We start from the raw sequence: 16,523 nt of genomic DNA, 5'->3' as shown, positions 1-16,523 counted from the left end.
CTTCTGCCCACTGTGACACTAGACAGCCTTTGGCAAGTTTCTCTATCTCTCCTTTCCTTCCCCATTCCCCTCAAATTGGAGATAATAAAATTGGCATCACTTTAAGGATGTCACAAGAATGAATAAAGTAGTGAATAGAAAAATAGTTAAGCATTCAGTGTATGTTATCATTACTATTATTATATGGATGTTTTATTATTCATTATATGGCTACATGCATTTCATGTCACCAAGCCTTGCTTAGTTGTGCCTAGCAAATCCTAATTCAATCACCAGTTAGTTCCCAGTGTCTCAGTTCTTATAGTTGCATATTTAACACTGAAGCTTTGTTTGGTTTCTTCAAAAGAAGATTCTGCCCCCCCCCCCCGAGTCTTTTGAAAAGCCTAAAAACCTAGGCAGAACATAACTAACACAGTGACCCCTGTCTCAAATGGCAAATGGCCAGAAACAATGGCTTCCCCAGGATGAATTGCTTCTTTCAGCTCTTTGCTGAATATAACAACCACTAATACAGCTGACTGTGTAGCAGGAGGAGAACCATACAGTCAACTTTGTCTGTTGGCCACTGCTGAGGCCTATAGTCTGTGGTGGTCAACTTGTGCAGTTACAAGAACAGAAGAAAATATATAATGAGATAAATCTCCATAACTACTTTAAATACTCTGGATGTATAAATTTGCAGAATTTGCATATCATGAACATTCAGGTCTTTGAATTAGCTGTGAGTAGATAATACTATATATAACCCTACATTGTTACTATCAAAATATGCAAGACTTTAGAAAGCAAATGAAAAATGCTGATGCAAGGGGTCAGAGTGAGCCTATTTAAAGGACCTAACTAAGTCAGGTTCATTAATTTCATTGGCTCTGCAGAAAGAAGTAAAGGGCTTCCTTGGTAGCCTCCAAATGTGTACTGCCTGTTCACCTATTTACTATTATCTTTGAGTATGCATGCTTGGAAATCCTAGTGGAACTGCATCTTGCACTGTCGTACAGCTTTCATTTAGAACAGGGGTCAGCAACCTAAGGCCCATGGGCCAGAAGCGGCCCGTGAAGGTCATTTGACCAGCCCACGAGCTGCCCCCAAACCGAGCTGCCCACTCGCATTTTGTGCTAAACCGGCGCAGCTCGGGGACTCACTTCTGCAGCTCCGGAAATTGCGCATGCGCAGACGCCAGAAATTACGGGCCCTCTGGCCCACGGAGGGCTGTCCATGGGACCATAAACGTTGCTGACCCCTGATTTAGAGCATTGATAGGATGTTTTTTCATAAGCTCGGAGCAGCTTACAAAGCAGATTACATGCCATCATCAGGGTAAAATACTAAAAGCAATAAAAATGCAGCATAAAACCAGAGCCTGCATATTCCCAAAGTTTACCTAACAGATTTATTCCATGCTTAACCAGAAGTGTGTTGTAATTCCTTCTGAAACCCTTTAAAGACTTTACACCTTAGCAGCAAGATCATTCCATAGCCACAGGGCATTTCTGTAAAGGCTCTGCTTCCATCAGTGGAGGTTCTCAACTGCTGTGTTAATGGAATATGAAGCAGGGTGTGGGGGAAGTACTACTACACCACTGAAATGTTTGTGTAATGGTTGTAGAACAAGTTTTTGACCTGCTTGCCCCCTTCCTTACATGCACAGCACAAGTGGAGGTGCTCTCTGCTGCCCTTCGAGCCTCAAGCCTGGACCCTCAGGAGGAAACGACAGCAGGCATTGGCAAGTCAGTGGATTCTCAGAATGAGCTGAGCATCAAAGATCACCTGAGCTTTACATCCATTCAGGATGACCCAGTGCCTTTAATCAATGATACTGCTGAGGTAAATATTTGGCTGCTATGAATTTTATCACTTGAGCTTAATGTCAGAAAACAAGTAACTTCATTTTCATATGCTTTGGATTTACTTTTGAGTAAATATGCATTGGATAGTGCTGCAGAGTATGCCTGCATTGTAAGTTGTTGTTTTTAACTTTCCACCACAGGACATTGTAGAATCTGCTCTGCGTTATATTCATAATGATTCCGACTTTAGCACTAATAGTAGTTTCAGCCCTGAAGAAGAAAAAAAATCTAAAATTCAGGTATTTTTAAAGAGTTTTATTCTTGTACATGAGAGAAACTGCAACTTAAAAGTAATTTTACATGTAATATATGATCCGACACCCGTAAGTATAATTTTTACTTTGCTTAAATTGTGCACTGTAACTTTCTCCGTCTTTTTTAAAGAATTCTGAACTTCGATATTTAAAATTGAAACCCGAGCCTCCTCACTCAGACTACTGTTGTCCCCTTGAGAGCATCATCAGTTGCAAATCTGACCTGTACATGCAGTCGGCAAGAATTTCTATTACAGTAACTGCACACCGGTCTAGTGAGTGTGTGAGAGAGATGGCTTGTACTATGCACAAGCTTTTCTGTTTCCCTTTTGCCTTAATGGCTTCAGGCACCTGTAGGCAAAACAGAAACATCATAGCCCATATAGTCAGCTAATCCTGTTGCCCTGAGTTACTGCTTCCCTTGTACTCTGTACTCTCAGGACCTAGGGCGCATGTGGCAACCTTCCACCCATGGGGGCTGCACATGACTCCCATCCTCATTTTGTGGCTTCTCCCTCAACTGTCATCAGCAGCTGTCCTATTGGACTGCAGGAGAGGGAGGGAGATGGGACTGCAAGGCCCCTCCATCAGCTCTATTGAAAGGTGAGCAACTTCGCTCCTGCTCTCCTTAAAAAGTTCCCATTTATACTCGTAACAAGTTGGTTATTAGACGAATAATGTAACCTAAGAAATAGTACTTGAATTTTCTTTTTCATTCTCTTTCCCTGCAGTCTTAACATTTTTAATTAATTATTTTTTATGGTGATGTAGTTTTCTCAGAACATATACTTAAATTCATATGCTTTGCGTTTTAGGACATTGTACCTCAGGCCTTGCTGGACCAGTATTTATCCATGACTGATCCCTCTCGAGCTCAGACTGTTGATACAGAGATTGCAAAGCACTGTGCCTACAGCCTTCCAGGTGTGGCACTTACCTTAGGGAGACAGAACTGGCACTGTCTGAAAGATACTTATGAGACGTTAGCCTCTGACATGCAGGTAATGTTATAGCTCTTTATAAGACCTGAAAGTACTTAGATACTATGTGCAATTTGAAATTGTATGCTTTGGCTTCTCTAGTCTTCCAGAAATGAGTCTAAGGTTCTTGATGTAATGGGAAAGCAGAAATGTTGGGCCGCTTCTCATTACTATAGCATTCTTGATGTTTTTCCTGAGAATAGGGATATCTGAGGGGAAGGGGTGGTAACTACTTGTGTCCTGGAAGGAGAATTTGCAAATGTCCTTATCATATTTTTCTTTCTAGGGGAGGAATCCTATACATAGTAGGCTAGTGTAAAGCAAACCAGTGTAAATTAAGATGGCATAAAATTACTCCAGATCCAGACTCCATTCAGCAGCAAGGCTGTTGCTGGCTGAGCCAGATTAAGGCTGACAAAAGGAAAGTAAGCCTTTAAAATAGTATTTGAATTACACCATCCTGTTTACTGGCTTAATTTACTGCCAGATTACATGACCAAGATGAACAGGCTTAGGATCCTGCCCCTGTCACACCCCTTTTCCAGGGCTTATGCTGGTTTAAGATCTACTAGGCTTGGCTCAGCCAATTGGGCTCCATCTGGGCTAGAATGGGGAATATAATCTGGTAGATCTCTGGCTGAGGTGAAGATGAAGGAGTTAAGCAGTGTAGCCTGGCTGTACTGGGAACCTCCCAGTTCAGCCAGAGATCTACTGAATCCTAACCTACTCATTCCGACAGATCTTGCTGTAAGATTGCTCTGTAAACCATAAATAACCTGTTGGATTTCTTTTTTCCATTTACACTGATCAACTAATAGATTTGCTGTAGGAACTGCTTGCTCTAATATAATTTCTGAACCCCCCCAGCATTCTTCCTTTTTGAATTCAGTGCAATGAATCTGCTAAACTCATAAAATAATTCAAAGGAAGGATTAGAAAAGAACTTTGCTCTGTGCCAACATTTATCCCAAGAGTTTGCGATAGCATTCATACAAGGCCAGAGTTTACCAGCTGTATGGGATTAATCTTATTATGTCTAAAATTCCGGACAAATCAGTAAAATAGAATTATGAGCACAATCGTGTGTTGTTTCACAGTGGTGAAGAGAGCCTAGGATTGTACTTCAGACACCTATGCAAGGGATGCCTGATCCTTTGGCTGTGGTGTTAGAATTTTGAAAAGGTTCCTCCTCTGCTGGGTTTGCAGGAACACAAAAGGTCCTCTGGGGAACAGGTGGAGGAAGTTAGGACATCTTTTGTTTTCTCCTGTTGCCCCCAAAAAGTTATAATAAGGGATTGAATGGAATGAGAACATGCTTAACATCTTTTTTGTTTAGGAAAGCTGATCCAAACAATTTCTATTTTGTATAAACTGCTTAGAGCTGTGGTTTTTTGATTAGGTGGTATATAAATCTCTATATATTATCACTCAAATAAAAAGTTCCCCTCCAGCCCCTTTCTCAGCAGTAAATAGTAACTGCATTAATATGTTAACTGATTGTAAGTTAACTGATTAATTGCAACATGGTAGAGGAACCAGATTTGAGAGATGCTTGGCTTTTTGCTGAAAACAGGCCCACATCTCGTTTGTTTCCAGTAATATCCAATAAATAAAAATGCATAATGTAATTTAATTGCACTGAAAATTTTGTTAGGCCGGGGTAGACTTGCCAGTGCACCATGATGTCCAACATGGGTTTTATGTTACTAGACTTCACCGGAGGAAAGAAGAGATGCATGGAAGCAACCACATTTCCTTTTTGTCTAGTTCCAGCCTTCAAACCAAGCTGTGAATGTGTAGATTGTTTTAATTACTTCTGTTCAGTTTCAAGGCAGGGTGGAGTGAGTGAAAAATAATATTTTTATTTTATCAGCTTTTTCTGGTTGCTGTTGTAAAATAATCTGCTGAACTAACTTACTTTCGGTTGCTGTACTCTTGGCTGTGCAACAAATCTAACCCTAACATTGAATAAGTTGTATGATTTGCTAACAAGTTGGCCTTGTGCATTGTTTTAGTGGAAAGTTCGAAGAACGTTGGCATTCTCTATACATGAACTTGCAGTCATTCTTGGAGACCAGCTTACTGCTGGTGATCTGGTTCCAGTCTTCAATGGCTTCTTAAAGGACCTTGATGAAGTCAGAATTGGTGTGCTTAAGCATCTGCATGATTTTCTGAAGGTACACCCTCCTTTTATGCATACAAAATAATCATCCTTTTTCCTCCTCCCTGTATGCATACTTCTGTGGTGACAGATAATTAAATTTATAAACTTTTAGTATTTAGTAAAACTTGGATATCATGTGATGAAACCGAAGATGTGTTTAATTTCTGTCATCATTCACATTGTATATTGCATCACTGTCTTGTTCCAGGATATTTCATAGAAATTCTGGAATAGCCTCATTTTTTGATAGACTATATTCAACTATAATTTGATAAACTACAATCAACTATAATTTGTATGGTTCTGAAAACATTCATCTTTATTTTCCAGCTTCTTCACCCTGATAAAAGGCGGGAATATCTTTACCAGCTTCAGGAATTCTTAGTCACCGATAACAGCAGGAACTGGCGTTTCCGGGCAGAACTTGCTGAGTAAGTTTTAGTAGTAAACTATGCTGTCTAAATGCTAGACCTGATTATTATTAATATAGAATTACAATACCACTTCTGTTTGGGCACAGTTAGGTTCTAAGAAGGTGGAAAGACCCACTAGCTGCTTGTTTTTTATTCCACTTGCCAGATTAGAGGCTGAAACTTAGGGTCTATGTATGCTTAAGTAAAAAGTAAGGTTTTTTGTGTTCAGTGGGACTTAGTCCCAAGAAAATTTAACTCATTGGAATTTATTGCTGAGTAAGCATGCTTGGAATTGTAGTGTGTGGATCTTTTAGATCTAAGAAAGAGCAGAACCAAACCTTTCCACACCATCAGCAGCACAAGGGCATGCTCCATTTCATCCCCATGAGGTGCCTTATAATGAATGAACACTCCAGCAGCAATTGGTGGCCATTAGAGCAGGTGGCAAGATACAGGGAGTTCCTCCTGCACTGTAGCTTTTTTTCAGAGAGACTACTCGATCCGGCTGGAACCCACGTCTCTGCTCTTCTATGCCAGTGTGGTGTGTAGAGCCAGTGTGGTGTAGTGGTTAAGAGCAGGGGACTAGTAATCCGGTGAACTGCGTTCGATTCCCCGCTCCTCCACATGCAGCTGCTGGGTGACCTTGGGCTAGTCACACTTCTCTCTGAAGTGTCTCAGCCTCACTCAGCTCACAGAGTGTGTGTTGTAGGGGAGGAGGGGAAGGGAGATTGTTAGCCACTTTAAGACCCTTCTTCTTCTTCTTCTTCTTCTTCTTCTTCTTCTTCTTCTTCTTCTTCTTCTTCTTCTTCTTCTTCTTCCTGGAATACTCACCTTTGCTTGCAGCACATAGCTTCATTTTCATGATTGGTTAGCAGTTTTAAGTCCTTTGTTTATTTTATTTTTGTAGGCAGCTGATCTTGCTTCTAGATCTGTATAGTGCCAGAGACATATACGATTACCTACGACCTATTGCTCTCAGTCTTTGTGCAGACAAGGTTTCCTCTGTTCGTTGGATTTCCTTCAAACTGGTATGAACTATAATGTAAACGTTAAAAATGGAATTTGACTTAGTAACCATTTTAGCAGGTAATCCATGTACTGAGTTCTTTGTATATTTTCTAGGTTAGTGAAATGGTAAAGAAGCTGTATAGTGCTCCACCGCCAACATTTGTGGTCGATCTCATGAATGAACTGGTTGAAACGTTCTGCAGGTGCCAAAAGTGGTCTGGCAGGCAAACGTTCGCCTTTATTTGCCAGGTAAGAGATTCATGAATTATTCTTATTTTCTTGACATGTAAGCCACTGCTACAAAGTTACAAGTTTTTCCATTTTCAACACTGAATTATTTCTGGATTCCAGAGTTTGATCATGGGTACAATAGGAAGTTAGTAAGAGTAGCTAACTGGATAGTATTTGTGAACTCCGCTCCTTACAAAAAGATAAAGAGCTTTTGGAGGTTGAGCCTAATGATGGTTATCATTCTCTTGTCCTAATTTAATGTGTGTTATCCAAAAATATGTCTCCTTGAAGCTTTCCATGTGGATGGCTAGCTGTATGTATCAGTGGAGAAGGGGGATGGGTGGGGAGCAATCCCAAATCCAAGAAAGCAAAAAGAAGAGATCTTCAAAATGACCCTATAGAATATATTTTATTGCTATTTTAGAGGCTTTGCTCCTGCTTTTCGGGGAAGTCTAAAACAGTAACTTTATCTTCTTTTCAGACTATCATAGAAGATGATTGCCTGCCAATGGATCAGTTTGCTGAGCATCTATTACCCCATTTACTGCTCTTGGCCTCAGATAGAGTTCCAAACGTTCGAGTCCTACTTGCAAAAACATTAAGGCAAACGCTTCTAGAGAAAGGTTTGTGGACTCAAGTACTCTTGCTGCATTTCCTGCTCTGTAGAAATCATACATTTCCTGTGTGCATCCTTACAGTGTAGTATTAGCTAGTAAATGTACTCTCATGCCATTGTGTTTTCCTCAAGCACATCTTTTGTTCTGGACTGGTTCCTGATGTTTGAAATACTTGCAACAAGGGATGAAAAAAAGTTAACATCTGGGAGGCTGTGGGAATTTCCTAGGTACCAGACTGGAAGCAGAAATGAAAATTCTAACACAGGAAGCCTCCAAGAAAGGTTCCTCCTCACATGGAAAAACTCTGTGATTCTGTGTATCTTCTAGAGCAGGAGTAGCTAACTTTTTTGGCCTAAGAGTTGCATTCAGCCTTGGCCAGTACTTCAGGGTCTACAACAGCTGAGAACGGGGTTATGGCCGCCTCTTTGCATGATTTGCATTCCTATCAGGGTGCTGGGCTTTGTTCACTTCAGCATAGTCTCTATTCCCCCCTTCCTTTTTGCCACTGACACCAAAACTGATGCAATCCTAGAGGACCAGAAAAGTTGCTGGGGCAGGCCAGGCCAGCTACCCATAAAGGAATCAGGAATCCAATTGGCAGGAGTTTTCACTTGAGACATGGCTGAAAAACGTAAAGAGGTGGTGGTGGTATTATTTATTCTGCTTGTATTCTACACCTTTGCAGCCATTTATGCACCATAGTTAAAACGTATAAAAACTGCAAAACCAAAACAACAGCACGAGACAACAAATGCATTAGTAACACTGCTAGGTCCAGGGTATTTAAGCTTGGGTGAAGAAGTATGTCGTTAGCAGCACAGGGGACAACTGCCATTCCCCAGGGAAAGAATTCCACCACTGGGGCATTGCCCTGTGTTGTGCCACATTATCACGGACCATGCCCATTGGTGGGATCAAGAGCAGGGTCTCCCCTCCTGATCTCAAAACATAGGTCAGTAGGTAAAGGAGAGGCATTCCTTTAAGTACTTAGGTCCTAAGCTGTACCCAGTAGGTCACAGGCATCCAGTACAGTGCTTTAAGGATCAGTGACTTTTCCCTGCTCAACCTTACGCAGCACAGATGACTTCTCAGTGAATGTTGATTATAACTAGCACCTTAAAATTGAGCCAGAAGAATGTGGGAGCCTGTGCTGTATACTTTCTGTAACCCAGTCATGATAAGCATGGTCCTTTGTTTGTTTGTTTGTTTGTTTATGCTAAATTATAATATATATAAATGATTTAAAATGTTAGTCTTTGTATGCATTTTGTATAAATGTTCTGTACTGGCAGCAAAAAAATTAGCATTGACTTTGCATCCTAATTTGGGGTTTTATAAGAAGCATATATTTTGTGATGCTACCTTTTCCTTTATAAAAAAGATTCTCTTGCTTTTTCTCCATACAGAATATTTTTTAACATGTGTCAGTGCTCACCAAGAAGCAGTGGAGCAGACAATTGTGGCCCTCCAAATGGATAATGATAATGACGTAAAATACTTTGCAAGCATCCACCCTGCCAGTACCAAAATTGCAGATGATGCCATGAGCACAGCCTCTTCAACTTACTAAAAGTAGTCCCTGAATGTTGCTATAATTTTAATTAAAAAACAAACAAACCAAAAACATTACAAAATCGCAGGGCAATCCTCAAGTGCTCCTAAAATGGATGACTGAAACCTCTTTTTTTCCCATGGAGGAAGGAATTTCTTGCCAGACTTTTAACTTCAGTTGGATGTTATCTAAACCTGAGACCAAGGATTTTAAGAGTCAAGGAAAAATAAAAATAAACATTACCTGTTGAATCTTGACTTTAGAACAACTTTGCTCAGAGGATTGTATTTGCCACCAGAGCCTTAAATCTTCTGTCTTCCTGAATATGTGAAACTTGAATTGGCTGAGCATTTTCAGTGTAGAAGGGATGTGATTTCCAGAGACCGGCATTTGTTTTCTCCTGAGGAGTTAATGTAACAAGCTTTCCCCCTCTTAGGAACTGAAAGCTGAAATTCTCATACCCTATAAAGGCAGATTTGTACCAAGAAGCAAGAGACACCTCCAGTATTAGCTATTAAAAGTTTTTATCCTTGAAAAGACTTAATTTGTATGCAGCTGGGCACTTCCTTAAGTGTGAATAGTTTTGATGTGTGTAAAAGAGGGAAAAGTAGAGATTTGGTGTTTGTTTTCTCCCCTTAAGGGCTCAGTGCTAACACTAACAAAAATTTGATTGTAAACCTTTAAACACAGCATATTGCTGTACTCATTAGCAGAAAACTCCACTGAGTACCTGTGTCCTAATGTGTTTTTCATGCTGGTCATGACCTGAAGGAAACCTGTTAGCACATATACTTCACATCAGGTATTTTTAACTAGATCATGATCGGCTCTTCATATACTGTACATATCTGTGACCACTCTTGGGAGGGCTGCAGTCTTTAATCATGCTATTTCAAACTGTTGTGATAAAATGTTCTCTCCTTGTCCAAATAAAAAGAAAATTTATTAATAAGAGTGAATGAAATCTCCTTCTCTTAATACTGTATAAAAGCTTGCAAACAGGGAATGCTTTTATCAAGTCTCTCCTTTTCCTGTTCTGATGGTGGCATGTGGGTCTAAAATTGTGTTTAACTTCTCATGGCGAGTGTGTGTGTGTGTGTGGTTACCCAAGGACAGGTGGATGTCCTACTCTGAAGAAATGTGTGTAACTGGTATTGTGTATGTATGTCCCCAGGCTGAAAGCTTGGTTCAAGAGTCATAATGGGGGGGGATGGGGGACTGACAAATGCTGCACATGTTCATGGTGGCTAGTTATCGATGTGCAAAGTGGCTGTTAAAATCATGAGGTTAGAAATGCATAACGAATGCTGGTTCTGCCTTATTTCTTTTCATATAGTAGTAGTAGCAGCTCCCTACTACGATTTACTATGTTTAGTGATATCGGTTATTTCACTTATGTATGTGTCTGTCTATGTATACATGAATTTATATGCATACGCTCCTACCTCAATTTGCGATGTTCAGATAAAACCATGGTGTTAGTTATTTGGAAGCTCTGAGAAGCTGAGCTTTCAAAGAAATGTGTTGAACTTGTTTGAACTAAAACATACTTCATAAATCTGTAGAGACCAAGTATTCATGGCCAGATCTTGGCCTGATAATCAGTATTAGAAAACTAGGCTGCCTGAAAGTACTATGGCACACTAATGCTCTGATGGAGTAGGAAGGCTGGGTTGTAACCATGTGGCATGGGGTGTTCCAGGTCAGACAGCGTCCTAAATCTCATTCAGTCTCCTTGAGAATGTCCACAGTGAGCCATGATGCTGGTTTGTTATTTGGATCCCACAAGTCTGTTGCAAAACAATACACAACAGAGTGCCATTGCCCCTACCACCTTCCGTTGACTTGTTTTTGTATTGTTTTTTCAGTGTATCTAATGGCTGGTATGTTTCTGTATTGAAGTGCTCTTTTTATCCTTTTTAGAACTATAGGCTCCTTTATTCCTTGAGCTACATATTGGGCTTTTTTTTTAAATGGTTGTATTCATGCCTTGCTTTTTACTTGAAGTTTCAGTGGTTTCTCATCCAAGGGTCTATAGCTGCTTAACAATGTTGCAGCATCTGACCACTTGGTGCACCCCATATTTTCTATTAGAAAGCACCACAATCTGGAAAAAAGCATACCCAATTCTAAGTTCATGCAGCCTTTTAAAAAAATGTTTAAACCTGCATTTGCTTTCATAAGTGTTAGAATAAATGTACAGTGATTAATTCAACCAGTTCTTCATATTCATGTGGTTGACTAATCTTTTTCTTTCAGCTTGTTCTTTCCCATCACCTGCCGTCTAGTGGAAAAACATACTCGTTTTGATCATAACATGTCAAACTTGCCAGATTTTTTTTGTACTGTGTTACCACACAGACAGCTGCTTAATATTTACTTTAGCTATCATGAAGCAGCAACAATGCAGACTGCAAATTAACGGTGCAAATGTATGCACATCTATTCAAAAGCAAGCCTTATTGAATATGTTCCTATCTCAAGAGACTGCAAATGCTGTCTGTGGGTGTTCCCAGTTGCAGAGTCTCTATTACACAACACTTCCCCATTTCCCCAGAAGCCTTACATGTGCCTGTACAAGTCACATTTGGACAGCAACAAGTGCTTGAGATAGTTACAGCTTGCAGTGGATATCGACCCAGAAGCTGCCTTGCACGGAATCAGATCACTGAACTGTTGAGCTCAGTACTGTCTACGCTACTTGGTAACACCACTCCAGGCTTTCAGATGGGACATTCCCAGCTCTTTCTGGAGATGGTAGGTATTGAACCTGTCCAAGTTATTTGTTGTTTCCTGTAGTTAAATAAAACCACATGCAGATGGCTGTAGAATTTATTTACTTGATTAACATGGTATTGACAAAATAGAAGTTAACCAGCAGCAAGATATTTGCTTGATGAACATTGATTATATAAAGGTTTGACAATTTAATAGAAATTAGTGAGAATTTAAACCAAAAAAAAGTTTAAATACTGCCAGAAAATATAAAATGTATGTAACAGGCAAAGGAAAATGCTTTATGCACACTGTCTACGCTAGAACCGTCATCTGACCAGTCCCCATAAATTCTTTTCTTCAAGGTTTAAAAAAATCTGTTCTCTGTAACATATATCAAAGCGTTATTTGTACAAAATAAAATCACGGCCAATGATTCATAAGCAGTGCAATAGGCAAAGAAAACCACACCAAACAAAATAAATAATGCAGACTAGAAACTATGGTAAATAAGCTATAAAGCACCCTGTGGAATCTGTTCTACATTACTGAGATGACCAATTCAATTAAACTGGGCTTTTAAAAATGGGTGCTGCTGAAATACAAACGTTACCAAAACAATTTGTTGCTGGCAACAGAAAATGATCAAGCAAAAGGAAGCAGCTCTCCATCAGGAATTGTTGGAGGACATCTGAATAGCTTGAACTTGTCTACAAAGAGAGGTGTATATTACCTGATTAAGTAAGCCACATTGTCCAACAGCTTTAATTACTCAGAAGTTCACAAATATGCTCACCATGGCTAGTGTCCCATTGTCCTTTGGAAAGAATGATGAGCCACAGTCCGCCTCCTGAGCTTGGAGTTAAGGATTTGTCTCAGTAGTCACACTATACTTCAGAGTAGCTTAGGGTGCCCCAAAATCACTGCATGACTCTCAAGGATGATCAACCATTCCCTTCCTAGCCTCAATCCTTAGAAGGGGGCAGTTGCTTCTCTGTGTCATACTGTCTCCTAGGCATTCCACATGCACCAGAAGCACAGTGCAACTTCTGTGACAATCCTGGAGACATTCCCATGCTTCTCAGGGGCACAGTACAATGGCACAGGTGATTTCCCACCACCTTTCTAGCTCCAGGAGGAGGTCAGAGTTTTGTGTTGCACTGTACTTAAAAGTATTCTGCATCTCAGAAGAACAGTACATCAAAAATAAACTCCAGCCCCTTTCCAAGTTTAGCAACCACCAATTGGGGGTTGGCTATTAAGTGAAAATGTGTGGGTCCCTGTTAAATTATCAAAGCATTATCCACAAACATATGAATAAACTTTAAAAAGATATGAACAGAGTCTGCATTACGAGGTGTTTACTATTTACTTATACGGTGCTTGTATTCTCACCTGTAAGAAACATACATTTCCTAGTTAATTAGTCCTATACTTAAGTGCATTGCCAAGGTTTAACAGATCTTTATGGGTAACTTTCATTTATGGGGCTGTGCTCATCAATCTTTGCATCGCAGCTTTACGTATAGTTCCATACAGCTTTAAAAATGTCAAATGAGAATGAGAACATGCTGAATAACACTATTGTTTTGCCCTTGGAGACCTTCCATCCACTCAGGACAAATCTACTTTGTAAAGCTCCACTGCTCATAATCTGTACCAAAAGCACAAGCAAGAGTGAATAAAAAGATAGAAATTACAATGGAGAGCAAAGAAATTCACAAAGCAAGTAAATGTATGGTTATGGGTTGGAACTGATTCTGACCCAAGAGCCACTTCACACATTTATCTTTCACCAGCACAGTGGAAAAAATGTGAACACTATTATGAATGATAGTTGCACTTATCTATTTTGTTGCTGTCAACTGTGGCTTCCCAACGTGTGTGTGTGTGTGTGTGTGTGTGTGTGTGTACAGCAAAATAGAAACGAGCATGATCTGCACATGACACATACATAGACATGTGCAGCCTTTTAAATAAGCCCATACAACTTATTAACAGGCTAGTTTTTTTAAAAAATCCAGGCTACGAGGCTAGTTGCTTACATTTTCAAGTTGGCTGCAGAGGAAAGGAAGATCCCTTCTCTAGAGTCAATACTAAGAAAAAGGCCTTCTGTCAAGTGGTATGGTGAAAAAGGAACAGAGCAATCCAACCCTCTCCCACCAGCCTATACAACTGGCAGGAAATTCTACTGCCTATGGCTACCAGGAAGAGTGGCCAATTACAAGGCTGGGTATGTAGGCTTTCCCCCTACACTAAGTGTAGTGAAATGAAACGCATGAAGTAGCCCTTAGGAAGAAAACACATGAGAGAATTTCCAAGACTGCTCCAGACCCAACTGTTTGAAAATAAAACTTCCCAGCAAGTCATTTATTGTCACCTGATGCCAGTATCTGACATCGCAAAGTAACAGCTGTGCTGCACCCTCTTCCCCATCTCAAATTGCTTTGTCCTTCCAAATAACCTGAGCCTGATAGGCAGAAGCCACAGGTAGGGAGGAGACAAAATGTCTCCAGGGTGTAAAAGACAACCTATTTACATAATATACATGCCTCAGATTTACAGTAAGTTGCACAGTCCTGGCTTTGCCCCAGGTGGTCTCCTGAATACCTTAGGAATCCAATTAAATTGGTGTTTCCTTTCGCTCCTTGCTTGGCGATGGCTTCACTGGCTCCTTGATTGCCTTTGGCTGCTCTTTCGCTGCTTTTGTCTCAGGGACAGTCTCTCTTGGCGGCTGGGGCTGCGGCTGGGGCTGCTGCTGGGATGCGCCTGCCCGTTTCTCAAGCTCCTCTTCTTCCTGCACCTGCTGCTCCGATTTTGCTCGCTGCATCTGCAAGAGCCGGAGCTGCACTCGCAATTCAATGATGGCCTCTCGCTCTTCATGAATCGCTTGGTTCAGATGGTTGTTCTTAATCTTTATCCAGCACAAGAGGGAGGGAGGGAGGGGGAAGGGTCACTTCAGCTACAAACAGCTACTTATGCGGCTAATGAATCGTTAATAGAGCATCACACAATGTAACTTTTCCTTGGAAGGGGCACAAGTATGTTCATGGGAGAAGGGTTAGAAATGAGGCGCGTGGAAAATCCAGCCCAGGAGGAACTGAGTTTTTATAACCACAGGAGATTAAACAGCGACACAAGATGCTGCTAACTCCCTCTCTACTAGAGAAGCTTCTTGCAGTAATCACAAGTTTAAAATTGTGGGTCTTTCCTCCCTAGCATTCACTGGGAAATTACATTTGTTTATACAGTTTGCATTTTCACTTTACTCTGAACTTCTGTGTGCCCACAAGTATTACAAAAATGAAGGTAACATGGTGGCTTTGAATGTGAGGTGCAAATCCCTAGTTCAGATAGTACTAGAAGTGAAATCCCAGGTTCAGTGGGACTTACTCTCAGGATAGTTAGTGCAGGGTTGACTTAGTTGAGTCACTGTCTCTTAGCCTCACTCTTCCACCTGCAATATGGAGGCAACAGTGACCTACCTTAGAGGTTGCTGAATGGATTACAGAGATAATACGGTGGAAACTTGGTTCTCGAACTTAATCCGTTCCAGGAGTCCATTCGACTCCTGAAACTGTTCGAAAACCAAGCAGAAGCTGTGTCAGATGTTTGGCTTCTGAAAAACGTTCACAAACCGGAACACTCACAATTTGGGAGCCGATTTGTTTAGAAGCCAAGCCATTTGAAAACCAAGGTATGACTGTATGTAGCAAGTAGTAGATAGGTAGCCGTGTTGGTCTGCCATAGTCAAAATAATAAAAAAAATAAATTCCTTCCAGTAGCACCTTAAAGACCAACTAAGTTAGTTCTTGGTATGAGCTTTCGTGTGCATGCACACTTGTATCTGAAGAAGTGTGCATGCACACGAAAGCTCATACCAAGAACTAACTTAGTTGGTCTTAAAGGTGCTACTGGAAGGAATTTTGTATGTAGCAAGGTATGAAGCACTCGGAGTACTCTAAATCATTTTTATTTTAAAACGTCAGTAGTTAATAACATTAAGACCTTTTATATTGTAACATGTAGGGAGCAAAAACCCTATTTAGGAAATTCTGCAGGTTAAGTTATTTTGGATGCTTTACATCAGGTAGTTGATTCATATTTGTAATTTTGTATTGTTCAACTAAGTTAATTGTTTAATTTGTTAGCATTCAAATTTTCCACAAGGAAGCATGCTTTGGAAGAAATGCATAGGAAGCCAGAGGATTATTTGCAGCTCCCAAGTTTGAAAAATTCCTAATTTCTGCATTGGTTTTGAGGTAGTAACAAAGCAAGATATAATCCAGAGACCTCATCAACAACTCGAAAAAATTCCCATCTAAGATTTAGCTTCAGAGAAGAATTTTGTATTTCCAGTTCATTCAGTGATTCTTTGGCAACAGTCTCTCTCATGTGTTTTTATGTAGTTTTTGTGATTTCACATATCTATGTATTATTGTTACTATATAAAGTAACTAAAATAAATGCATATAATACAATCGTTTCCATTAGTAATGGAGATTATGTAACTTGTGCAATTTCCTTGCCAGTGCTGGGAAGACCAGCAGGGAAGGTGTATTAAAGATTACAAAAGCAACACTAGGAAGGGCAAGAGTCATAATTTGCAATATAAATGTGGCAATAGTACAATATAATTTAATCTTTTAAGTGTCCACCCTTCCACATTTTTAATTATAATTTTAATATTTATTAAGTTACATAAGATAGTCAACTTATTGTAAAATATTATAAAGCAATTA

The 16,523-nt window shown here is 40.1% G+C and overlaps 2 protein-coding genes across 10 annotated transcripts in view; one reads left to right on the top strand and one right to left on the bottom strand.

Annotated features, from left to right (window-relative positions):
* The window catches only part of PPP4R1 (protein phosphatase 4 regulatory subunit 1), a 35,147-nt gene extending 25,129 nt beyond the window's left edge, over positions 1 to 10,018 (top strand). For all 9 annotated transcript variants that reach the window (XM_083518630.1, XM_083518633.1, XM_083518638.1 and 6 more), the window contains 9 exons: positions 1,649 to 1,824; positions 1,988 to 2,086; positions 2,917 to 3,102; positions 5,097 to 5,258; positions 5,576 to 5,676; positions 6,566 to 6,686; positions 6,781 to 6,915; positions 7,379 to 7,520; positions 8,921 to 10,018. In XM_083518630.1, coding sequence (XP_083374756.1) covers positions 1,649 to 1,824; positions 1,988 to 2,086; positions 2,917 to 3,102; positions 5,097 to 5,258; positions 5,576 to 5,676; positions 6,566 to 6,686; positions 6,781 to 6,915; positions 7,379 to 7,520; positions 8,921 to 9,084 — 1,286 coding nt within the window. In that variant the 3' untranslated portion in view covers positions 9,085 to 10,018. The remainder of the gene's footprint in view (positions 1 to 1,648; positions 1,825 to 1,987; positions 2,087 to 2,916; positions 3,103 to 5,096; positions 5,259 to 5,575; positions 5,677 to 6,565; positions 6,687 to 6,780; positions 6,916 to 7,378; positions 7,521 to 8,920) is intronic.
* A 1,866-nt stretch (positions 10,019 to 11,884) lies between these two features.
* The window catches only part of RALBP1 (ralA binding protein 1), a 28,623-nt gene continuing 23,984 nt past the window's right edge, over positions 11,885 to 16,523 (bottom strand). Inside the window, exon 10 of the mRNA XM_083518667.1 lies at positions 11,885 to 14,695. Within this exon, the coding sequence (XP_083374793.1) occupies positions 14,405 to 14,695 (291 nt within the window). The 3' untranslated portion in view covers positions 11,885 to 14,404. The remainder of the gene's footprint in view (positions 14,696 to 16,523) is intronic.

The sequence above is a fragment of the Podarcis liolepis genome (genome assembly GCF_965112155.1).
Source record: "Podarcis liolepis genome assembly, chromosome: 8".
Taxonomy (NCBI): domain Eukaryota; kingdom Metazoa; phylum Chordata; class Lepidosauria; order Squamata; family Lacertidae; genus Podarcis; species Podarcis liolepis.
The sequence above is the reverse complement of the archived record's forward strand: the minus strand, read 5'-3'. Positions and strand labels throughout refer to the sequence as shown.